Source organism: Stigmatopora argus, chromosome 15, assembly GCF_051989625.1.
Source record: "Stigmatopora argus isolate UIUO_Sarg chromosome 15, RoL_Sarg_1.0, whole genome shotgun sequence".
NCBI lineage: Eukaryota > Metazoa > Chordata > Actinopteri > Syngnathiformes > Syngnathidae > Stigmatopora > Stigmatopora argus.
Window position 1 is genome coordinate 7,432,799 of NC_135401.1, and position 25,315 is coordinate 7,458,113.

General features: G+C 40.5%; 2 protein-coding genes and 1 long non-coding RNA gene across 4 annotated transcripts in view; 2 read left to right on the forward strand and 1 right to left on the reverse strand.

Annotated features, from left to right (window-relative positions):
* The window catches only part of slc25a21 (solute carrier family 25 member 21), a 59,454-nt gene extending 46,888 nt beyond the window's left edge, over positions 1-12,566 (forward strand). For both annotated transcript variants that reach the window (XM_077621707.1, XM_077621708.1), the window contains 8 exons: positions 2,460-2,543; positions 5,948-6,014; positions 6,574-6,633; positions 8,756-8,863; positions 8,938-9,102; positions 11,068-11,249; positions 12,181-12,233; positions 12,299-12,566. In XM_077621707.1, coding sequence (XP_077477833.1) covers positions 2,460-2,543; positions 5,948-6,014; positions 6,574-6,633; positions 8,756-8,863; positions 8,938-9,102; positions 11,068-11,249; positions 12,181-12,233; positions 12,299-12,360 — 781 coding nt within the window. In that variant the 3' untranslated portion in view covers positions 12,361-12,566. The remainder of the gene's footprint in view (positions 1-2,459; positions 2,544-5,947; positions 6,015-6,573; positions 6,634-8,755; positions 8,864-8,937; positions 9,103-11,067; positions 11,250-12,180; positions 12,234-12,298) is intronic.
* Positions 12,567-15,341: 2,775 nt separating this feature from the next.
* pax9 (paired box 9) lies at positions 15,342-21,823 on the reverse strand. The gene is made up of 3 exons (XM_077621283.1): positions 21,541-21,823; positions 19,453-20,091; positions 15,342-15,917 (listed from the first exon to the last, which is right to left on the reverse strand). Exons 1-3 carry the CDS (start codon positions 21,542-21,544, stop codon positions 15,724-15,726), a joined length of 837 nt encoding a protein of 278 aa, XP_077477409.1. The 5' UTR covers positions 21,545-21,823; the 3' UTR covers positions 15,342-15,723.
* Positions 15,556-25,315, forward strand: part of LOC144090003 (uncharacterized) — a 30,937-nt gene continuing 21,177 nt past the window's right edge. The window contains exons 1-2 of the long non-coding RNA XR_013305253.1: positions 15,556-16,008; positions 24,248-24,302. This is a non-coding gene — a long non-coding RNA (uncharacterized LOC144090003). The remainder of the gene's footprint in view (positions 16,009-24,247; positions 24,303-25,315) is intronic.

A 25,315-nucleotide genomic window follows, 5' to 3' on the forward strand; every position in this document is an offset into this window, starting at 1 on the left:
AAGAAAAATCATTTTCTATGTTTATTTTGTCCTCATGGAGGAACATGAGTCTGTGTTCTTGTCCTCAAGCAATGTGTAGGTGTCAGACACTGCCGGTGAAAAGCGAGAGAGAGTTACACTCTTGCTCAACATTCTTCAACAAATAGTAAGAAGACTTAGGACATATCGCGCAAAATGGCTTGACAAACACAAATAATTTTGCCTTGCCTATCTCCACCACTATCATGTTAGCAGCTAACTACTGATTGCCATCTGCGTCTTTCCACTCTAAGCAAGTGTTTCAAGTCCTGACTTCCACACTTGGTAGCTGTGAAATGCGACATGAGTTGCTTCCTTGCCAGAGGCTGGACGGTCACCCCCCCTCGTCACGGCTGCCGCAAGTTCTTTTTGCGCACCCTATTATCTCCCCCGGCTTGCGACTCGCCGTTTGCTCCCTGGCTTTTTATGGCAGGGTAGTAGAGGGCCACGAGGAAATGAGGCGACCCCGGGGTCAGCTGTGGGGTCGGAGGACTGAAACCCGGATCGCGGGCTCACCACCACTTTTGGCCAAGGCGAATGAGATGCTGGGAGATTGACCCCCAGCATCATGTGCCTTTAATTAAGCCCGATTTGAATTTCTTTACAAGCCCCTTGTAGTCTTAAATCTTTCAGACCCCCTTTCCCCAACGCCCCTAGCTGGGCCCCCCTCTTCCCTCATTCCGCTGTCCACTCCCTCATAACCTTAGTTCTCTTTAATACTTTGTCAGAAAGCTCTATATTGAGCTTTTCGGTTATCCACCAAGTATACGTTGAGGAGCGGCGCCTTGAAAATGGCCCGAGGGGCAGCAGAAACCCACTGTTTTTTTGTTGTAGTTTATTTTTTGTGACCTTTGGGTAACTGCCGGATACCCTGTATCTAAACAAATCAATAAATGTGGAAATGCTTTACATTTATAGTAAAATACAGGAAGCAGTGGTTTCTAGAACTCTACTGTTTAAATAAACTAAGATGCATAGCACCTGCTTTCACTAGCTCAGCAGTCAGCACGTTTGACTGCCAAGATGAGGTGTGGGTTCTAGTGAAAATTGCTGGAAAAATACACGCACTGGTATCTCCGGGTACTCCGGTTTCCTCCCACATTTTTCGGATTTTCAGAAATGTGCACTAATTTTGAAATGTTAAAATGTCTAAGTGTCTCTTGATTTTTTTTTTTTGGTATGTTGTGCTTGGAATTAAAATCTGGGCACCCCTGATCTATGTGATCAGAACTCCCCCCTTTCTTCCCTTTAGTGGAACCTGGGGGCTCTTTATGGGCCCATCAGGCACCCAGGTGGACGACTTACTGCTCACCCCATTGACCTCGCAGTTGAAACCATATGATGTGGGATTCTTTTCTCTTGTCACCTTGGTTTTCCTACCTCAAGATTTATCAACTTCTGTGTAAATATTGTAAAGCAGGGGCTTTTAATGATTGTGTTCATTAATGGCCCAGAAAGGGTTTTGTTTTCAGGTTTACGGTCCAGGCTTTCGGGTCAAAGCAGCGCAGCTCCGTTTAACGAGGTCTTATCACCTCAAAACGGCCCAACCTTCATCTCTTAACGGGTGCCTTTAATTCATTCTGTGGCCCCCGGCTGGTGCCTCATGCAAAAAGAAAAAAAAATTAAACACTGCTCTGCGGCCTTTTACTGCAAAAGTGTGTGTTTGCCACAGAACCCCACCCCCCCTTAAAAAAAAAGTTAGTCCGTCACATGAAACGTTTACACTTTGCTAGGAGAGCTGTTAGGCCAGGCTTACTAGCGTGTTAGCTTTGCTGCAAATGGGCCTGGTCACTTGGAAGTCGGCTGCCTAATTGGATCGGTTGGGTTAAATAAATGTTTGACTTCTCACCCTCCCTCAAGCTACTCATGCCTGGAGAGGAGGGGTCTCCTCTGACCAAGTACCAGGCTGCCTGTCATCCTAATTCAGGAAGGATGTATACATTTTGACAGACTGGCCTAAAAAAAATGTTAAGCAGTGTATTGTGGCAGTTCATCAAAGCTTATTCTGTCCTATCATAGGCTTTTCCCCCCTTACTTTTAGAAATATTATAATTTGGATTTTTTTTCCCTCTAGGACATATTACCCTATATGGCCAAAATTTAAATGTCATTATACTTGTGTAATGACAATCAAAGCATTCAATACAATTCAAACGTATCATATTTGATACATGCATTTTGTTCAATGTGATGTTTTGGACCTTGATCCAAACTTATTTATGGCAAATTATAATTGAAATGTTGTAGCTTTTTCCCCAAGCGACCATTAATGGCTCAAACTTAAAATAATTTTAATTTGTTGTCAACTATTTAGCGGGTTGGTCTTTAAAGGGTTAGTTGGCTGGGACAGGCTCCAGCACCCCCGCCAAAATGACAATCTGCGCTTCACTTTGTAATTCTGAGCAATTTTAAATAACACCAAGAAAATGGTGTCCCTGCAGGTTCCAGATCCAGAGGGGAACAGGCGATCCCAACAGCTACAAGAGCCTGGGCGACTGCTTCCGTACCATTTTCCGCAATGAAGGGTAAGTACTATACGCCCATGGTCCCCCAATTTTTTTCTCACTGCGGACCGGTAAAGCTCTTTCTATTATCTTGCGGGCCGGCTATTGGCGAACGACACACACGACGGCAAAAAAAAAACAAGCCCCAAGCATTAGAGCAAATATTTATTATTATTATTATTATAGCAACCTTTCTCATTTCAAGTAGAAGGGCGAGATTGAAAACGTTAATATTTTTTACTCTCACGGGCAGTCACTAGGTAGCTCGCGGACCGGTGGTTTGGGACCACTGCTATACGCGCGTAAAATGTCAACATTATAAAAATTGGGAAGAGTCAATGATGCCTAAAATACAACAAGCCTCATCAGCGTTCCCTTTTTTAATGCTTGTTTGAGGCTGTAAATGTTACTTTGGAAAATAAGGATGACAGTTTGTCAGTTGATGGATTGTTTCAGTTTGCGGTAGTGGCTTTTAAAGGAAGTGTATTTTTTTTATGTTTTAATCACGGCATTTTGAGCATGTTTTTCAGATCTTGTTGAGGCAATTTCTTGACTATAAAGGTTGGAGGTAATTAAGCCTTTATTAAATTCTAATTTGGAAAAAAAACAAGCCTTAGGAGTAGATTTCTAGTCACATGATTGTTTTTTTTCATCCTTAACAATTAAAATCATCTGCCAAAACAGCTAAAAAATCTTTGTTTGATATTTTTGCTTGATGGTTGTTAGGATGTAAAATGGCAATCTTTCTCAGGTGTAAATCATTGCATTTAGTCATTGGATCCTAAAGTTGTTTATTTCCCATAGGGTAAATTTGAAATGATGAATTTGAAATTGTATATAGCATTTTTTTTAATTATTCATGTCATTTTTAGTTGCCAGTCCCTGTTAATTCATTGGAAAGCATTACCAGCCACATAAAAAAAGGCATGCTACCCCCTCTTTTTCTTCTTCTTCTTCCTTTTCCTACCATTGTGGTGACAGCTCTGTGAGATAGCGCAGGCGTCGGCGAAAGTGGCGGCCACTCGTCGCGTTAACAGCGAGACGACAGCTTTACAGCAGATATAAAACGTGCGTCAGGTGGCCAGAGGCCATCTGGTGACAGCTCGGAAATCCCACAATCCCATCTTAACTCCCATGTGTTGGAATGCGTCCCAAAAGACTGAAGAGTCACTTTAGTTGTCTTTTTGGCACGCTCCAGGCCAAATTGCTAAGTGAGGATTTGTACAAACATTGTCGCAGGATTGTTAAAAAATAAACATTGCCAAGCGGGTAAACCCGAGCTCTGCTTTGCTCAAATGCAGTTTATCAAATGACAATGTTGAAATTGAATTTTGCAAATGTTACCAATAAAGTAAAAGACCATTTTGGTCATTGAAAAATAATAATAATCATTTTTTTAGTGTCACATTAGGGTCAACAATTTTGTCTCCAAGTATATTTCCATTACTTTTTAAAATGATTATTGAACATTTTTGCCTTTTTTTAATACATTTTTGTTTATTTCAATTATGTAAATTAATAAAACCACACCAAAAAAATTGAAAAAAAACTGAAATACACTGTGGTTAGAGCCCCAATAACACTGTTAATTTGCGATCGACAATGGTAAGCATCTAATTCATTTCAACTAGAAAGACTGGCCAATGGTAGGCAATGACTTAATAAATGAATACCGTATTAAAGGTTCAAATGCTAATTAATGTCCAAAGAAACAAATGCTGTTGCTTCTGTGCATGCAAACATAAAATCAAGTGGTAAACATCCTCATCCTGTGTGGCAGTGGGAAAGTGAAAATATTTGCAGATGAAGCACGCCAGCTTATCTCCACATGAAATGTTTCCCTCGGGGGCGGCTGGGCTCCTCTTTCCCCCCCGCCAAGCATCTTTAGGATCCAACGACGAGGTTGTTGTTCTTGCGACCGACACGGGCTGTTAACATTAAGGAAAGTTCTATTCAAAGCGGAAGCGGGGCGAGCCTGGGCCCCTTTCACTTTGTGTCATTTGCGTGAGGCAAGCCAAAAAGTGTGTACTTGACAATCAAATGTAAATAAGCAGTCAAATATGGAGGCCATGTTTGTCCTGTAGCAAATTTTCACCCGGTGGCCTGACCGCACCCGGGAAATCTGCGGCTGATGTTTGCATGGGGGCCCGGGGACCTAGCTACAGATTTCCACAAATCATCTGTCAATGTTGTCAAACTGCTTTAATACGATCATCAGAATGATGGACTGAGAATATTTGAAAAATAAATATTTGATAATTTGCGGTGACGTCCATCTTTGACTTCACGTTCGACTTTTTAAAGTTGCCAAATGAACGTATAAGATCTTTTCTTATTTGTTACTTGGGTCGTCGTTTTCGGTGACCCCTGCGACGCGACCCGCTCATTTAGAGTGGAACGACAAATATTTACCCTTGTCGCCATTCGTCCGCCATCATCTCTCTTGACTTGTTGCGGCTGTTGCCACAACACACCACGCTGTCCACATGCCGGTCCTCTTGTCCTCACTGTCAACTCAAGTGGAACCGCAAAGGTCTTGCGTGATAGTAATAGCAGTTACGAGTAGAGCTTCAACTAGCCATAATTTACCTTATGAACCGTTATTCTTGCAATCACCTTCCAAATGTAATCGTAGTCAACAATAATAAATAATCGAGTTGTTTTAGGGATGTTTTAAGCAAAAATCAAGCCGGAATGAATAACTAACTCTTACAACTGTAAGTAGATAAAACTTGTTTAGATAAATAACAGTTCTGAATATGAAACAAAAAATCTCAGGCAAATAATGTAAAATCATGTTAATTCAATTTGCTAAAATTTTACTTGCCACTGCTTGACATTTTTTCTCTGTAAGCAAAGTTCTGATATGAATTGTCAATTACGCGTAGTTATTCTTTAAACAAAAATGTACCCATTTTTCTTTAGACCAAGAATGTAGCACCAATAAAAAAAACATAGCTAATCTGAATGAAAACAAGTGCATTATATAGAACACTGTGTTCATCAACTTTACACATTACAACTAATGCACTTGCAACAACTTGATTGCAACGAGATGAAGTCATCAGGCGTCCTTAGGCTACGTGACGACAAATTCAACGTTTATTCAAAAAGATGATATTTAGTATCTCCACATTTTGATTAATGGCAGATTGGAAGCAACAATGAGGTACATACTGCCACCTCCTGTACTAGAGTGTGACCACCCGTTCCCGCACCTCGACTTGCTCCCACGCGCTCGAGTACATAAAGTACACCCGCAAATATTCGCCGTCAATAATCGATCGTCAATCTCATTGGCACCAAATGTAATTATCGATTATTTGTTTCAACCATAGTTACGAGGCTAACTCAAAGCACTGCTATGTCAAATTACCAGGTATTTTTTTCCGATCCACTCTTCATGATATCATCTCTCCTTGCAGAATATTCGGCTTCTACAAGGGAATTTTGCCCCCCATCATGGCCGAGACACCCAAGAGGGCAGTCAAGGTGAGTGGAGTTGGCACGACGACCAACCGCCATCTTGTCCATCAAAGTATCAAGCTGTTTGTTCTGTTACCCAAATATTGACTTACAACCAGTTAGCAGCTCCGTCTTGTAACAACAAAGTGGACGGCCGTCACCTTGGCTGGCTGGACTGCGACTTTCGTTCATTCATTTTCTGAACCGATTATCCTCAAGGGTCGCGGGGGGTGCTGGAGCCAGGCAGGGGACACCCTGAATTGGTGGCCAGCCAATCGCAGGGCACAAGGAGACAGACACCCAGTACTGCCTTTTATTATACTTGTTATAGACAATTTTGACTTGCAAAATGCAAAAACTGCATTTTATGTTTACTGGGGTTATCTTTGTTAATATTTTTTCTGGGACGCAAAATAGTGAGAGAGACAGTTCAAATACACACGCCATTTACAAAAAAAAGTACATTTTCAGTCTGAATATTATGCCATGAGGTTTTTCACTACTTTTTTGTTCACCACGACAACCCAAAATAATGACGTGGTCAACACTCGTTTGTCTTAATCCGTCTTTTTCCTCCCGTTTGCAGTTTTTCACCTTCGAGCAATACAAGAAGCTCCTGAATTTGACCCCTTTGTCTCCAGGCTTGGTGAGTGTGAACATAACACGCACCTGAGTACACTTTTGCTGGAAAGATAAACACGCACACACATGCACACACACACACACACACACGTACACACCAGGAACAGGAAGAACATTGTAAGCAGTGTCAGTGTTTCGTCTCACCTGCTGACGGACGCCAAGAAAAATTGGCACCACGTCGAATGCATAAGTGGTTAGTCTTCGCGGTTTCTTACTTAAACGCGTCACATTTTACGCAGCATTTATTACTGACGGGCAGCTGCTTTGCTGTTAAATTGCTCGAATGGTTGCCAACGGAGAGAAAATAGAAAATGTCTTGGAATGAGATTTTTAAGCAGACTTTTCAAAGAGGAGATGCAGCTATTCTGCTTTGATGAATAGAGAAACTGCAGCTTCAGAGTCCACGCCACCACCTCATATATCCCTGCCGTGTGTGTGTGTTTGTGTTTGTGTGTGTGTGTGTGTATATGTGTGTTTTAACAGCCATTTGTGGAGAGATTTTTATCACAATGTATCCATCCAATGTACCAACTCCTCTTTTTTTTCCCAAAAGTGAAATGGGACCAAATTCTAGACTGACGCTCTTTTTCTTTTTTTTTTTGCAAGTACGTATAGATTTTGGTACTTAGAAATAACGCTATCCTTATTTGTTTTTAAAGCTGAAAAGGATGAATTTTCCATTTATTGATCACACAAACCACTAAGGCGGCCTAATATTACATTTCATGTACTAAATTATTTACATTACTTCAAGAAAATGGCCTGTCTTTTGAATTGAATTAAAATGATATTAAAAGTAACAAGTTGTAATAAGATGCCTTGTTTTAACTGTATATAAACCTAATATTGAATTTTTACAAATTTAACATTTATTGCTCACACAAACCCCTAAAGCAGCCTAATATTACATTTCATGCACTAAATTATTTTAATTATTTCAAGAAAATGGCCTGTCTTTTGCATTGAGTTGAAATGATTTTAAAAGTAACAAATTCTAATACGATGCCTTGTTTTAAATGTATATAAAAACCTAATATAGAATATTTGATTAATGTGCTTGCCAATGAAGGTATATACTACCTTTTAAATTAAAAAAAAATATTGTATCCAAGTGTACACAATTAAATAAAGTATTATTAACTATTTGTAAGTTTACATATCTATATTATATTTTTTACAGTTAAGTATAAGAAAAGGGGAACCGCAATGAATAATCAGGAATGAATCAGTATTTGCTTTCATTTATTTGTCAACTGGATATGTTAATTTAGGACATATTAAAAAAAAATATTAGGTGGCATAATGACATACACATTTCCAAATCCAGAACCGAAAAAACATAATTATTTTTGTTGACATCATAGCCGTCTCTTTTTATTGCACTTTTTAAATTGAGAGGCTTTGAATTGAAAGTTTTCTGATTTGTAGAAAGACTGTGCGTCAGCGTGCAGCTGAATTCCTTCACCGTGATTAAGGGGGACTCAACGGGGCAATAAGACAAATAAAAAAATGCAAAAGGTGGCGTTGGCGGCGGCCTGTGTAAATACGGCGGGGGCATGTCTGAGGAGGATGGCTCCCGGGGCTCTGACAGCGGGATAAAGAGGGCAGGAAGAGTAATGAGCTGGAGACACGTTCTTGACATGTTCCCATTACGCCAGTGCGCGCACACACGCGCGCCGCGCCGTCTTCGTGCAAATACACGCAGTCTTGCGACATCTGTAAATTTCACGTCTCGCGCTTGCAGGGAGGATGTTGTGTAACCAGAAATAATGAGCACTTTTAATAGCCCAGATATGATTTAGACGTCAATTTTTGACTTGATTTATTTTGTATTTACACATTTGGGGAAATTACACGTAGGCGGCGATGGGGAGGGGGGTTGTCGATTCCGTAACATTTTTTGGGGGAATAGCATAGAGCAGAGGTGACTCAACGCATTGGCTGCCGTGGAACGTGATTAATGAACCTGAGTTCATCTACATTGACCGCACAGTAACGTTGGCAAATTAGCTTGAACACTAAAACTAAGGACACGGATCAACAACCTTCCTACTGTCCTAACTGCTTTCATGTTATTTCATCTGCCATTTTTGTCACCTTTTAAAATGGACCCCACCGTCTTCCAGGCGCTGTCGGTAGCAGGACTGGGCGCGGGCTTGACCGAGGCTGTTGTGGTCAACCCCTTCGAGGTGGTCAAAGTCAGTCTGCAGGCCAACAGGGATGCCTTCAAAGAGGTCCGTGAAATCCAATGCTAGTTGTGCCCGCCTGCTTTCCATTTTTGGACAGCTTTTTGTTTGCGTGTCCGCAGCAACCGTCCTCGTTCTCTCAAGCCAGACGCATCATCAAGACGGATGGCTTTGGACTGAAGGGTCTGAACAAAGGATTGACATCCACACTGGGACGTCACGGAATCTTCAACATGATCTACTTTGGCTTCTACTTCAATGTCAAGGACGCTATTCCTGCCAACCCGGTAATGGGCCTTTCCGGAACTCTTACAGGTTTCAGAGACAACTGCTTTTGATACATAATACTACAGAGGCATAATTGAATATACATGCTTCATGAGCATTACAAACTGCCATATTTTCTGCACTATAAGGCGCACTTTCAATGAATAGCGTATCTTAATATTTGTTTAGTATATATGGTGCACCAGATTATAAGACGCAGTAGTAGAGGTGGAGGTGGTGGTGGTGGTGGTGGTAGTGGTATAACTATTATTAGTAGTAGTAGTAACAGTAGCAGTAGCAGTAGCAGTCGCAGTCGTAGTAGTAGCAGCAATGGTAGTGGTGGTAGTAGTAGTAGTAGTAGCAGCAATAGTAGTAGTAGTAGCAGCAATAGTAGTAGTAGCAGCAATGGTAGTTGTAGTGGTAGAAGGGGATTGTGTTATACATTCACTAGATGTAGCTGTAGTAGTAGTAGTAGGGGGTTGTGAGATCTGGCCCCCGGGCCACGAATTCGACACCTGTGATCTTGACAGACAATCAAAGTTGTGCTGTGGTGGTCCCAACTATGCTAATACCTCATCTGTTTGCTCTCCATAACATCCTCCAAAGTTTCCCATGGTGCATCCGGCGGGCTTCGACGGCTCCAAACAAATGTTGGTTTTGTGTAACGGAAATAGCCATAGCCGTGCGCCATGTGAACCGAAGCACCACGTCGGATTAACTCGGACGGGCTAATTGGAAGCAGACAACGGCACTTCTTTTCACTTTACAGTAAGAAGTGGCCCATCCTAGGAATCCTCCTGGCAATTGATAGCCAATCCATCAAATGGATCGGACATCTATTTCCATCAATAACAGCCAGCGAGCTAACCTTTTCTTCACCTTCAAATTCACAGTACAGCTGCCTTGGTCAAAGTCCTGCAATGTTTTTGAAAGAGTATTTTTGACAATAATATTTTTCTACGCCTTAGATGGGCTTGCGTCCAAAGTTTGTGAACTCCTATGGGAAGATGTCGGGGATTATCTGATTCAGCCTTACCCTGGGGGAGGGGGATACGTTGCTGTCATTTGTAAAAAAAAAAAAATCCTCTGGCCAATTAGCTGTCAGAGCTCTCTTGAGTCTGGCCCCTTTTTGTTGGGGGCGCTGGGGGTACAGTAATGTGCCTGTGTGCCGAGTCGCAGCCCAATTAGGCAAATTGTCCCCATATGCCTCCCCGGGTCCGCCTGCATGAATCCCGTTTTGAAATCCTCGCCAAAAACATGTGCTTCTGCTCAGCCAATCAGGAAGGCCTCATTTAGCCCCCCTTGTACCCGCACTTTGCGTCGATACCATAAATTGATGGCGGCTTTCATGCCAGCTTTGCAATCATATGCCCTCTCGCCACTGCCATGTTGCAATCAACGTACATCCGGGGTGTTCAATATTTGGCTTGAGAGATATTTTCAGCTGTTTTGGTCATTTTCATTGACAAAATGCTGAACAGTTAAAACCAACATTGTCTTTAAAAGGTTCATTGGTCAATTTTTAACATGGAAACCAAAAGAGGTGGAGAATATCAAGTTTTTGTTTCGCACTTTGCATTATGAGTAGTAATGCAAATAATTCTGCCCAAGAGTGACAAAAACAATATTAATGTATGTTAATCTGTGACAACAATATCTTGTAGGGTGTTGGTATTCAAAATGATTTTTCTACTGGACAATATTAATTATTATCATTATTTAAAACAACTTTCAAACTGCAGAATCAAGAATGCGTCATTCTGGAAAAAATTGCTAATATTTCAATTTGTCTTTCAAATTTGATTGAATAAAGCTTGATGATATTCAACACGTTAACTGTTGAATTCCACTGACCTACCTTCAGTAGAATTTGGCATTGGAGGATTATGAACACCTTGTACCAGTAAAATCTGAATGACAATAGAGGCATTCAATTAGACTGATTTTTTTTTTATATGCTATATATAGTATTTTTTGTTTACTAGGACCCCACCCTAGAGTTTCTGAGGAAATTCACCATCGGCCTGGTGTCGGGAACCATCTCATCCTGTGTCAACATCCCGTGGGACGTGGCCAAGAGTCGCATCCAAGGCCCCCAGCCCGTACCCGGCCAGATCAAGTACCGCACCTGCTTTCAGACCATGGCGCTGGTTTACCGCGAAGAAGGGTATGTCCAACCTCTCCTTGATTTTCTTCTTTCTGTCTATTTTGTCGGGCTTGCTGCCAAAATATTTGCGTAGGTGACATACGCCCTATTTTGATAACGCAGAAAAACATTTTCACGTACGTGTGTTGAAATTCTGTTTCATTTGCCATCATTGTTGACCTTGAGTCAACAATCCCTACGACGGGGAAATACCAGACTGAACAAAAATGACAGGTGATGACATATAGAGATGGACCTTTTGTCAATATTAAAAATGACAAAGGAGTCTTAGACTGAAAAGTTGAGACAATGTTTATGATCATCATCATTGTCATCATCATCATGCAGAGCTCAAAGTAATACAAATAAGTATTATTTTTTTAAGTCTATGAAAAAAGTCAACACATGGATCAATATTGACAACGACACCGGTGTCGCGCGTCAAAACGTTGACCCCCGGTCGCCCAATCCTGCCCCCTTTAACCAGCCCGCGCCGCTGCCTGTTCACGCCACCCCATCCAGAAACACAACACAGTGCCTGCTAATTAGTGCTCCCCGTGGGGGACGTCGTTAAGCGCACCCTAACGAGGCGTTCCTCGGGTCAATCTAATCAGACGCGGGGCCGAGGGAGGAAGTGGCTCCAGTCTTATTAAAGCTGTCGGGCAACGCCGGGAATTGGTGCGCCGGCCGCGCTGCGCGCTCACCTTGAATGTATTAAACGTCACGGCCACAAAGTGATCCCCGCCAAGGGACTGACAGCGTGAAAGGCGCACCCCCTTAATCAACCTATAGAGATGCTGCACCTCCATCTAGATCGGGGGTAAGGAACCTATGGCTCGGGAGCCACATGTGGCTCTCTTGGTGGGTGCTTTGAAGAAAATGGCATCTTTAAATATGGAAAGTATTGAACGTCTGAGATGTTGATGTAATGTTGTTTTATGCTTTTCTGTAGGTACTTGGCACTCTACAAGGGTTTGGTGCCAAAGATCATGAGACTCGGGCCAGGTAACTTTTTTCTTTTCTTTTTTCATCGAACACCTTTGCCGATATCCGTCTTGTTTTCACCACAGGGGGCGCCGTCATGCTGCTGGTCTACGAGTACGTATCCGGATGGCTCCAGAGAAACTGGTAAAGAAAGACACTCAACCAAAACAAACAAAGTGCCTTTTGGGATATATAGCTTTTAGCATAAAGTCCTCTTTCTTCTTATGAAGTATATTCAATATGAATCCAAATGCAGTTTTTCAGGTCCACTTGCCATTTTTTTTTACTTGAAACAAAACTTGTGAAACACCTTTCAGTATTTTTAAAGAATGATTATTTTTAAATATACAGCATCATTTTTTAATACCCATAATATGGAAATACTGTAAATATTTGCACTTTGATTCATATCCAATGAATGTCGGGACTCAAAAGAAAAAAAAGCTTGTTTAGCTGTCTAGGTAACCAATGTAGTAATTTTTTAAACTTATATAAACAGACATATACTCAAGATGGGGAGCACCAGTATTTGTATTTTAATTGTTGCATGACTGTTTTTATTATTATGGCCAAATGTGAATTAGATCATTTTTAATTATCTTTTTTTTTTAACTGGAAGCGTATCTTTTGCTACAGAATTAAAAAAGTCACTTCTAATCACTTGTTTCTGTCACTTGGGTGTTTTTGGTGCACTTCTTCACACTTTCATGTTATTTTCACTTTTTGAGCACATTTCTGTCTACATTGATGGTGGTGAAAAAGGGAAAAATCAAATGTAATCCTCCATTTTCCTCACATATTTACGTGCTAGGTACAAATTCGAGTCATTGTGATAATTGCATATTTTAAATAAAGCTGACTAATTATGAAGCTTTATTTCAAGGACTCATTGGCTGCAATTTAAAGTGATAAAAATCCACTTTATTTGATTTCTAATGACAAAACAGGTTGGACATCCATCGCTGTCAATGGTGTGAATGACTCCACGGACATTTATGACGTTTTTATTTTTTCTCTTTTAGGCCGAATTCCCCACGCACCTTCTTTCCACCCCTGTAAATCTCGCATCTTCCTTTCCCCACGCCTCATCCGCCAGCCCAGTAATATATCACTGGTGTGTGTTGACAGCCTCTGACACGCGCCATTTTAACCATTAATATTGTTCACGTGTGTGGCTTAGTTAGGCGAATAACCGGCGGCTACTGGGGATTGATTAGAAAATGCAGAAAATTGCTCCATGAAAATTCCATTGGATTCCATTGCCAGGAATTCTATACAACAGCTACACAACTTTCTCCTTTTTAAGTAGGAAAGTGAAATATTTTTTTAAAGAACAAGGCAGCCTTATTTTGATATCCTTTTACACTCCACCTTTTGGCATTGATGATTGTTGTCCCCCCCCTTTAGGAAAACACACTTTTTCATGGCACCCACATGTGCCACGGTCACGTACACTGTGATGTGGTTCACGTTCGGGCAAAAGAAACATGACAAGGACCCCCCACCCCCCGCGTCCTCCTCACAAACACACACACACACACATCATCCCCACTCTCCTTCTCCTGGAGCAACGGTCCGTGACCGCTGCATGCGGGTAAGAACGCTTTCCAAGTCAAATGCGAGTGTTGACACTGCGGCACCCACCACCCGAATGTTTAGGCCGCAACCCAAATCTCTCGACCCGCCTCAGCAGGTGAGCACCCTTTTTTCTGTCCTTAATATCCACCCCCAAGAAAGAAAAAAAACGCCACTAGTTTCAACATGCCTTGTCGGATTATTTATGACACTTGACACTTCTTCAAGTGTCCTCCAAAGTGTTTTTGCATCTTTAGGGTTTGAACTTTTTGACGTATGAACAGCCTCACATTTTTTAGGACCTAAAAATGCAATGTGAGGTTAGAACCTGCTCAAGATAGAAAGTTTTTTTGTTTATTTTGGGTTTTGAACATCCCACAGGTGAACAGACTAAATGGGAACAGGTTGGTGCCATGACTGGCTATAAAAAGCGCTTCCCTGAACTGTTCAGTCATTCACAAGCGATAGATGTGGTGAGGTTCACCACGTTGTGAATGTGTGTGAGAGAGATTTGTCAAACAGTTTAGTCTACTCGTCTAGTTTGGTCAGATGAATCACGATTTGAAGTTATTTGGGGGAAAACTGGCATTTGGACTAGAGGACAAAGACAACCCATCTTGTCAACAGCGCGCAGTGCAAAAGTCAGCGTCTGTCATGACGTGGGGTTGCATGAGTGCGTGTATGGATGCCGTATGGACCATACAATATGATAACAGAGCAATATAACTGGTAATCATGACCTTATTCTGGCTCTTTTGAAAGGTGATGGAGCCATGAAATTCTAAATGAATGAATACTTGCTCTAATTCTATGGTTGTCAGTGTGAATGTGAAATATCATGTATTTGTAGTGGAGAAAATAATATATAGATAGGACATAATCCGATAACCGTCGTATTCTGTTTTAACGTCATTTGAATTGGGGTTGTACAAATTCTGCTCATGAATATATCAAACGAATTTAGAAAAAAAAAACTATATAGCTATAGGAATAACACAAATTATTCGGAGAAACCAAAGCAGCATTTTTGCACCAAAGTACTTATTTTTGAATGATAATCTTGAAACAAAAGCCACCTTCATAAGAATTTGGCTCTGATTAAAAACATGTATAAAGAAGTTTATGGAATCATTATGTTTCCAGCTTTCTAATTTTGCCATTTCCCTTCACAATGAAGTGCCAAATTCCAGAGTAACAGCCAAATTCCAAAGTACCAGCCAAACCATTTAATAAGATACATTCAATTTCATTGTGCAACATCACGTGTCAATTGTAGCTGATGCAAAGAGCAGAAACAACAAACATACGTACACACGCCAATTGTAAAGTAATTGCACTTCATTCAACATACCTTTTCATCTAATAAATAAGAAATGCAATGAGGGTGCTTAGTTGTATATTTTTTTTGTTAGTTTCGTTTTGTTTTGTTTTTTGACCCTAAAGAAGTGGGAAAAACAAAGTTTGCATCCAATGTGATGGGGAAATCCAATTTCCATTAGTTGCTTCCAAAAGGAAATGACAATGTATTATGTAATGTTGATGTCAGGGGTTCAAGAATAGTTTATCTACTTTTCAAACATTTGCAACAAGGTAGGAAACCCAGGCAATTAACAAAGTCATTAGTTAGCTAAAAAGTGCCTTGAATCAGAAGGTTGGGAATCACTGCCGTAATACACAAAAGCATACAGGCATAGAAAAATTCAATTATTTAGAAGCACCCTGAATGCATCAGGTTCCCCTTCCATTCGGCGGACAAAAAGAAGTTTTGCGCATGCGCGTGGAATGATTGCTCTTTTCACCTGTCGCCAGGCCGTGCCTTGATGGCGTCCATATGGTCAATTCAAATCGCAGCAAAAATAAGATCCCGCTTTAGTCCTTCATTTAAAAAAAAAAGGCATCGCGGAAGTCACGACCTGGAGTGTCCGATGGGCCGCCGTCACAGTTGCCACTGGCCGGCTGCAGCGGCCGCAGCAGCGGCGGCGGCGGCGGCGGCCATGTGTGTGCGGTCGCAGAGGCCGACGTGATGCCGTTGTACCCCGTGAAGGCTGACGCTCGGGTGGTGGGCCGCCGAGAGGCCGGGGTGCTGCGTGCTATGACACAACTGCTCGCTGTGGGCAAGCCACTCGGCGTCTGAACGGAAAAGGAAAGAACAAACCCATCAACACGGCTCCGTTAAAGCCCACAAAACGCTCTACCGGACACAAAACGGCGACACTACAAGGTAAGGTAATTTTGCTTTCATTCCTAAACGGGCGTTTGCATACTGTTCTCACTGTACCTACGTAAATGTTAATGTTTGGAAGATGCTTATTATGCTGGAACATCCCGATTCAACTCCTGTCTGGTTTGGTCGCAATCAAGAAAACACTTGCACGCGTGTAATGAGAATAGTCTGAACAATATGTCGATTTTTATTGTTACTATTATCTTGATCGATCGTCACAGCGAGTATATCGATAGGCTGCTCCTCATATTTCGCCATGAAGCATAAATCACGGAATATAAAACGCAGGTTTTAGGGTAATCTAAATGTCAAGTTGGGCTGTATTTCCTGTCTTTCGATCCGATAGGGCGCCATTTTGGATCTCGGCTCAGGTGCTGGCAATATATGATTGAAAATGTTTCATCTTTTTTAAATCTATTTTTATTAGATTTATTTTTGATTTTGATTTGTGTAGAACATCAAACGTGGACGATATTATTCATTCTGTTCATAAGCTGTCCTTTGTTAAGCAATACTCATGTAAAATTAGAAGCATTGATAAGTACTGACTCAGCAATAGAAAAACTAAAATAACTGTTCAGTTACAATTATGATGCTGGCGTTATTGTTCTACACTAAAGCAACACTGCGCAAAAAGTATTTCCCCCATACCACAATGATCAGTGAGAAATGATGTTACCAATCTTATTTTAAATGAAGTTTATTTTAAGTGTTTGAACAGTGCATAGATTGCCGAGAAAGTGTTGACTTACTATAGAGGAAATTTGTAGTTGGAATTTAAACTATTGTGACAAGTATTGAAACTTTTTTGAATCTGCTTTTCAGCTAAGTCCATTTTTTTCAAAACCATACGTTTAGAACAAACAAGCTTATATATATATATATATATATATATATATATATATATATATATATATATATATATATATATATATATATATATATATTTAATTCAAACATTTTCCATTGTTTTCTCATGGGATGCAATGCAATTGATGTCACTTGTTAGGCTTTTGCAATATTTTAAGGTAGTTCAGTCTTTTTTGCTTCAATTTATTTTATTTTTTAAACTAAAATGCATTGTGTATAGTTTATTCATCTTTAATGTTGTGGAACTTTTAACGATAAGTCAACACATTTATAATTCTAAAGGAAAATAAGATTTTCATCATGTGGTTTGAAAACGTTCACACCCTGTCTAAAATCTAGTTGCTAAATATTCCCAAATGATGCTAATTCAACAGTGTTTCCCTTAAATGTTTTGGTGATTTGTGACTTGACTAGAATGGTTAATAGCACAAGAAAGAGCATGCCATATTTGTTGACCGTATTTGCTCATATAAAAATTGTTAATCGTAGAAATTGCTCTTAAACGGACTTCTTGTTGCATCTCAATATCAGGATGCAGGTGTACATTATTTGTTCAGGTCTTACAATGAAAATGTCAAAATGAATTCGACGTCTATTCTCGTCATTAGGAGTGACTAGCTTTGAAAAGGTGTATGGAATATGATCAAGAAGGAAAGAGTTGTGTGGCATCGAGGCAGGAGCAAACTTGTTGAGATGAGAGCAGGAGGCCCACTGTGTGTTGTAGGGGTGGGGTGGGTGGTCCCAAACATGCCCAGCATCATTTATTTATTGAATGCACCTACCTCCACAAACGCTTTACTGACACTCTACTATTTGATTTAAAGTGGCTGTGACAAATGATATGTTGAGTATTAGCGCCAGTGGCTACATTGTGTCTGAATTATGAATTATGTTTTCAAATATTTGAGGAAAATCAAGTTGCACGTCAGCCAATAGAATTTTATAATAAAGTACAAACAACATTTAATCTAGTCTTGTTTGGCTATTCAATGTAGAAAATATTCTTTGCCAACTTCATACACATTTTCATATATTAATTTTTAAACTCTTTGGGGGTCGATTCATATATTATAATGCACATTTCAATTTTTTTGTGGTCACTGTACCATTTAGTTTCAGTCATTCTTAGGCATTAAAATAGCAAATCATGCCCTACATATATTCATTAATTGCATTCAATTGACCACATTTTAATTGACAAGTTTGGTCAATGGATGTATATTTGATATGAATAGTTTTTTTATTTTTACAATTTCAGCAAGTTTTAATAGAAATCCATGTCCCCCCAACATTTTTTATGATATTTCAGTCTCATTTAATGTAACTACATGCATAGTCACATTTTCAATATATTTTTGGTAATTTTAAAGCCATGTTTATGCTTTTTTCTTGATCCGTTTTGGGTCCCATTTGAAACGATTAATTTTCATTTTAACATTTTATTCTTTAGTGTGTTAATGCTCGTTAAAAGCGTCCCCCCAATAACCAAAACGTTAATGAAGATTTAACTCCAATGTGAGGAAATATTGCGCATCTATATCCATTTGATAGAAATGATTTGATAAACGGGCAGATGACGTAATCTCACGCTGATAAAATTGTACAATTGTGCCAATTCGTATGGAGGAAGTTTCTATACAATGTCTGCTGACAATACAGAGGAAGATTTAAAACGTCTTTTAAGCACTTCCCTTTACAAATTTGCGTATATCTGTGTGTCATGTCAATTAAAGCTAAAGCTTTACAAATTAAAATAAGTATTTGCTCGATTTTAATGCTCCCTATAGTTCATGTAGATGGCCAATGGGTATTAAGATGAAATGCAATATCTCCGTCTTTAAAAAATGTTCAGTTGAATAGTGACTTGTCCGTTAGATCAGTCAAAAAATAGAAATTAGAAATTAGTTTGACAGCTTTCCAAGGACGAATATAGTTTGTTTACACAATTTCGTATGCTGAATTTTGATTTGCACCTGACAGTTCCATTTTTATTTTCTTTGCGTAATTGGAAAAAATAAGGTTTATTACAATATGTATGCGGAAGATTAAAAAAAATGTATCATTGAAAGCTTATTTTTATGACCTTCTCAAACTTTCTGAATATAAGATTTCAGTCAACGAGGATTCAATATTTTCTTTCTTTTGAAATTCCAACCCTTTCTCTCACTGTAAAATTAAGTTTGAAGTAATCCTGAAAAAAACAAGAAAACGCACACGTTTCGTCGTTTGCCCATGACGAATTACTCCATGGGGCTCCCCCGGGGTTCAACTCCGTACGAAGCCGAGAAAGGCAGCCTGTCAGCGGCCGGACAACACTCCTTTTTACGGCATCCTTTACAAGACCCCCACCCTTCCCAGAGCGTGCAAAAAAACTCTTATTGACGCGGAATATTAATATGGATTTACATCCCCTCGTTTTTTAATCTTCCCATAAAAAAATAATTTTGGCACTTTTACACAAATAATAACCTTCTAAAAAATGCTAGTCCCACTTTCAATTTCAGCACCCCGGTGGCGAGAAAACACACACGTAGCATAGCATAGCTTAGCATAGCATAGCAGCTGCCTTACTTTGTTGCTCGGTAATGGAGCGGATCCCCAGAATATCCGTGACCGAATGCGACGAGGGCCATATCCGGTGCATGGCCATGTGTCCGGGGAGCCCCGGCACGCCCGGCGGCGTGGCCACCTTGGAGCTCGAGTACGAGTACAAGTGGTTGTAGGGAAGCGCGGCGGAGGCGGGCGGCGGCCCCGGGTGCGCGTGCGCGTGCGGCGGCGGCTGCTTGCCGGCCTCGTAGGGCCCGGCCTGGGCCAGGTTGCCGATCTTGTTGCGCAGGATGCGGCTGATGGAGCTGACGGATGGCAGGTTGAACTTGTCGCACACGCCGTCGGCGAGAAGCCGGTCGCGGATTTCCCAGGCGAAAATGCCCGGGTCCCGCTGCTTGTACGTCCGTATGTGCTTGACCACCGTGGGCGTGGTCACGCGGGGCTTGCTGCCGCCGATGGCGCCGGGCAGGATGGAGCCGGTCTCGTTGTAGCGAGCCAGGATCTTGCTCACGCAGCCGTGCGAGACGCGGAGCTGGCGGCTGATGTCGCACGGGCGGATGCCCAGCTGCGCCAGCTCCACGATGCGTAGCCGGATGGCGTTCGGCAGCGGTCGGCCGTTCACGAACACGCCGCCCAGCTGGTTCACCTCGCCGAAGGCTGGTTCTGGGAGTCAAGGAGAAGGGCAGCCGTTAGTTAGTTAGTTGCTTAGTTAGTTAGTTAGAGGCAGGCTATGTTTAAACGCTCCTCGATCCAGGTACACTAGATGTGAATCTGACATGCGTTGACAAATATGTCTTGGACGTGCGTTTATCTTGCATTGAAAGTTGAGCTCGGCAACTCCACATCACCTGGGTTCACTTGAACCTTTGGCATCAGGCTGCAACGCAATATCGTGCTAGGAGTCAAGTGCTCCCAATGGACAAGTTTAGAAATACGTTGGATTGTTTTCGGTCCCGTCAGCATTGGTGCTTATGGAAAAGAATTGTTGTTTTATCTCCACTTTATGCTGAAACCATAGCAAACGCAATGCTACGAATAAATACGTCCAGAATGCATGTTTGCTGCAGTCAACTTTAATTAGTTGTACGCCTCAATTTTCATTTTTTTATGCTGACACTCAAACAAATTCAGGAAAGAAAATTATGGCATTTGTCAATGGTTTGTGTACAATGCAGCAGGCTCGAGTGATATTAATTGTAAATATTACACGTTTTTGTTTTAATGGGAACATTTACAAAAGCTCCACTGTGATTAATCCAAATTCAGGAATGATTTATCTGAGTTCGCCAAATGAATGAATGGACGACTTGGTATGTATACGTGACTCCCTGTGTAGCAAACTATTTAAATATGGTTTTGCAGTAATGTTGACAGTTGTTGCAATATGATCCAAGCCGCCTTACACATCAGGCTGAGACATGTTTGTAGAGGGGAGAAAAGATAAATCCGCATTGTATCTAAATCTGAAATGTGTTTTATATAATGCTGATTCAAGTGAACTCCAATATTAGGCTCAATGCTGACACTTGATCTTAATTTAAAAAAACGGATGCAGGTACAAAATGTATTTGATTCATTTTTAATAGGGCAATGCTGAGATTTAAGTGCACTAGTGTAATCATTTTGCAACCAAGATAGAAATGTATGCCTTAGATGCAAACGTCGTATTTGTTTTAATTTATGTGTAGATTTTGCATGGATTTGTGATTGCAATGGAGCATGTTGAGACTTTCTCACATTTGTTTGACTTATTAAACACAAAATACGGGTTTTGAGTGTGCACTTGAGTGCAAAATATATTTATCTAATAATCATAAATCATGCTGAAACTTGATTAGAAAATGTCCAATAGCCCAAAAGTAAGAAAGATGACCACTTTATGAATCGTAATCACATAAAACTTGAACCACAACCGAGTTGTATTCTTTATTTAGTAGCATTATATTAATATAGTATTTTTTTAAACGGTCATTACATTGAATCCATCATGACACATTTACGGACGCCAAGGATTTTACTCTCAAGAGAAACACGTTCACCTCTCCCATCATTTTTCTACACGATGCTAGAAAATGCGCAATATTCGGCCAAAGCAAACTTTGGTGGGCTCACCCATGACGTTGAAGCCGCAAAGCAGAAACACGGCGGCGTCCGCTTGCGTCTGCGGGCCCGTCTCCGCCCTGCTGCCTGTGGCTCTGCGCGGCTCCTTCCCCGCGTCCAGCGTGTCCAAAACGAGGCCAAAAACCAACCCCCGCCCACCACCACCGCCACCAACCACCCTACAATCCGCTGCGGCACCCACCCACCCAACGACCACCGGGAGGAGACGATCGAGGCGGTGAGGCTGTGGCACGCGACGGGCGTTCGGACGCGAAGCTCGGCTGCGTTTGCCCAAGACGCCTCTCTCGCTGGAGCTTTTTCCTCATCCGGAGCCTCCAAGCTCTCGTCGAGGGGTGGGACTGAGCTCGCACCCTCAACCTCAGATTGGCTGACGGCCTTGAAGACGCACGGCTATTGGAGGACTAGTTTGACATGACACTTGACCACCCCCCCTCCTCCCATGACCATCCTCAACCATCATTCTGACTGCATGTCACTGCCAATGTGTTTGTTATTGAGATAGATAGTACACTAGTGGTCACAGACCCTCTGCGTGGGTGTAGACCCCCCAACACAAGCAAAAGAAGACCCACTTCAAAAGTCCATATTCACGCAAGTGGTGCGAGTGAATTTAGGCAAAGCAATCCTGCAATACTTGTGGTGAAATTAAAAATGTGGTGCATTATTTTGGGCGTTCACTGAGGATTTTGACATTTTCATAAAATGTAACTTCTATTCTTTTAATTAAAAAATAAAAGGATGCACGAATTTGGCACCCATGTGCGTGGCTTCTTGATCTCGGGGGTTATCTGTCATTTTTGTCAAACGTGCGCATCGCCGTGCATGTAGCGAAAAGCAAGAATATGCGAAGTTGACAATAAAATGTGCTTATCTAGTCTTTGCTTAAATTTGGTATCTGTAAAGTATCCGTAACAAGATATGATAATAATTTTAAACCACTAATACTTCTAAACCGTGCATATTTTGAATGAAAACAATGACCCGTTTGTTTTTATTATTATTATTGCATAGAGAATTCTAACATGTTGATTTGCACCTAAAACATGGCAACTTTATTTAATACCCATTGGGATTCACATTGATTACATTGTATTTGGATGTAATCACAGGCATATTTTGTCATGAACTTTAACGGTTTTATACTTTGTGAACTCCGTTTTCAGGTGTTTTGTGTTAAAACAATATTGAGCATTTATATTGTCAAAATGACCGAAAAATACAAATATGTGAAATGTAAAAACAATTTTTTTTAAAGAAACACCTGGCTTGATTGCTTTTAAAATGTTATTTTTAGTTTCATTATTATTGATCTACGTTTTTACCTTTAATCTTTATAGATATTTTCAATGTATTTTAGTTTTAATAATTTCTTTGCAGTGCCCTTAGTTTTATGTGCAACAAAACGAGGCAATGGGGGAGCTCGTGTGTTTTATGCAAAATAAATACTTAACATTATTTGCAAGATATAGTAAGAGTCTCGCTAAAATACAAAGTAAAAACGATGTAAACTTAGAGTACCAATTAACAACATGCCCATTAGTTGCAAAAATAATTTCCTGAGGTCAAATTGCAGCGGTTCTTTTTGCACTACGATCGCACGCAGTTGCTTGTTGCCGTTCCAGCACCTCCGATTTTCCGCCTATTGCACGGCCGTCACACGCCTTGGACTTAAATGGATGGATGAGCAAGTGATATGGGGGCTTGCGATATACGTCAAAGTCGTTCTCGTCATTTGAACTGGGAGGACTAGCTGAGAATGATCATGTTTCAGTCGTGGAGACGGTGATAGACGTTCTTTTCATTTTTTTCTGAGAGGCGAGAAGTTTGTGAAAAAGTCTATAGTGGTCAATGAGAGCCAATGAGTGAAGGTCAAATAACATTGGATACGAGATAATTGCTGTTAAAATGATTTTCCCTTCAAGCATTTCAAATGGTCAAAACGTTTCTTTTAAATTTATTGTGTTTAAACAGGAGCGTGTGTAAAGTAAAAATAGTTTAATATTTATATTTATTACAGTTTTGATGAATTGCTTGTTCTTTAAAGATTCAAATGAATGGCATGGTAGTCTTTGAAGTTGCAACGATTGCTGGATTGTGCTGATAATATTAGACGAAAATTAGTTTTTCCTGTCTCAACATCATTCAAACTCATCGAATTATTATGTTTTTGTTTATGCATTCATTCATTTGATTATGTGAGGGTATTTTCAAAATATTTTTTAAATTTGTGATTTTAAGGTTGATCTCTAGAGTTGTGTGCTTTATTTTTCTTCCTGTTTTTTCTTTACATTTTGATTGGTTTATTTGTATTTGGGAAAATATTCTAGTCAGTACTCATTTGATCTCCTGAGATCTTTTTGCAATGATTTCATTTATTCCTTCGCAATATTTGATTTTCTGTAGTAGAGGTGATTAATTTTTTTTTTAAATTATTCAATCTCCCAAAAACGATAGAGGTGATTAATTTTTTAAATATCTTTTTATTCAATCTCCCAAAAACGACAGAAAATAATCCCTCCAAATGACTTTAAAAATATTGATCTTTCGATTGACACTTGCAAAGAGTTATCGCCTGTTTTGGGGTGTAAAAATATGACACAGTGATAAAGTTATTACAACCCTCCTAGTTGTCCGCTAGTGTTATGAATAAACTAACAATGACGTCAGCTGATATCTGTCTCATATGCGTTTTTTCTAGGTACCGGATCCACTGAAAGGATTTAACGCCTCCTGCTGGCCGACCCAAGTACTAGGTAAGAAAGTTGGTATGATGTGATAGTCTCTGGCCTGTAGAGGACAGCAATGCTGCACATTTAAAGCAATAACTCAGTGTGCTTGTTATGAGACCATTAAATGGTATTATTTTACTCAATGGTAGCCCTTGATGCTGTTAGACGTCCAATCTGTTTGGATCACAGCCAGCCCTCCATCCCAATGGATTGGACGTCTATCGCCATCGGTGTCACTGAAACTTGATCATTCATTGCGAGTCCTCCCAGACGAGAGCAAATAGTTGTTGGCGTTGTGCACCGAGGAGAGTCCCTCTTACCCTCAATAGATGAAGAGGTTTATTGTGGAGCCAAAATGGCCGTGCATGCTAGTCCACTAGTGTGTGTTGACACTCTCCAATGAAGTGGTCTGGGTAAACAGCAGTGAATACAAGTATCACAATCTCAAATACAAGCTCCGATTGGTGGCTTTTGATGAACGTGAAGTTCACATGATGGCTTAATTTAGATGTTGAAATGTTATACATGTGACATTGTGATGTGATAAATTTCCCTCTTGGATCTTGTAGATTTAGGGTGTGTGTAAATTTTAACCAATTTGTGATGAATTTTGATTTGATGTGATAAATTTTGTCCTTTTAACGGTTGGCATTTTATCATGATACACTAGTATATAATGGTACGTTATTTGCATTTTCAGAAAAACAGTTGTTCCTATTAGTTGAGGTCACTTATAGTCACCCCCGTCTCCCTTCAAATACCGAACTTTCTAGACTATGGATCACACCTGATATTAAACTACACTGCCCAAGTGTCACAAAATGTAGGCAAAATATCCATACATGCGCCACAGCTGACTATAAAACTAAGGTTTCTATCTTAATTTGGGATTTTTACATAGAGGCGTTACACATGTACAGAGTTGTGTCCCCTTAACTCATATGCAATGGTCTGTCACTCGGGGGCGCAAGACACCATAAGACCCACTCCTGTTGTCAGAGGCAGTCTGAAACTTTAAACAAAAAAACTACCTTAAC

What these genes read in the sequence shown, in the direction of transcription:
- pax9 (XM_077621283.1), bottom strand. An exon ending in CTCCATTACCGAGCAACAAA is followed by an intron (nt 15,918 to 19,452) that starts GTAAGGCAGCTG and finishes TTTTCCGTTCAG; the next exon opens with ACGCCGAGTGGCTTGCCCAC.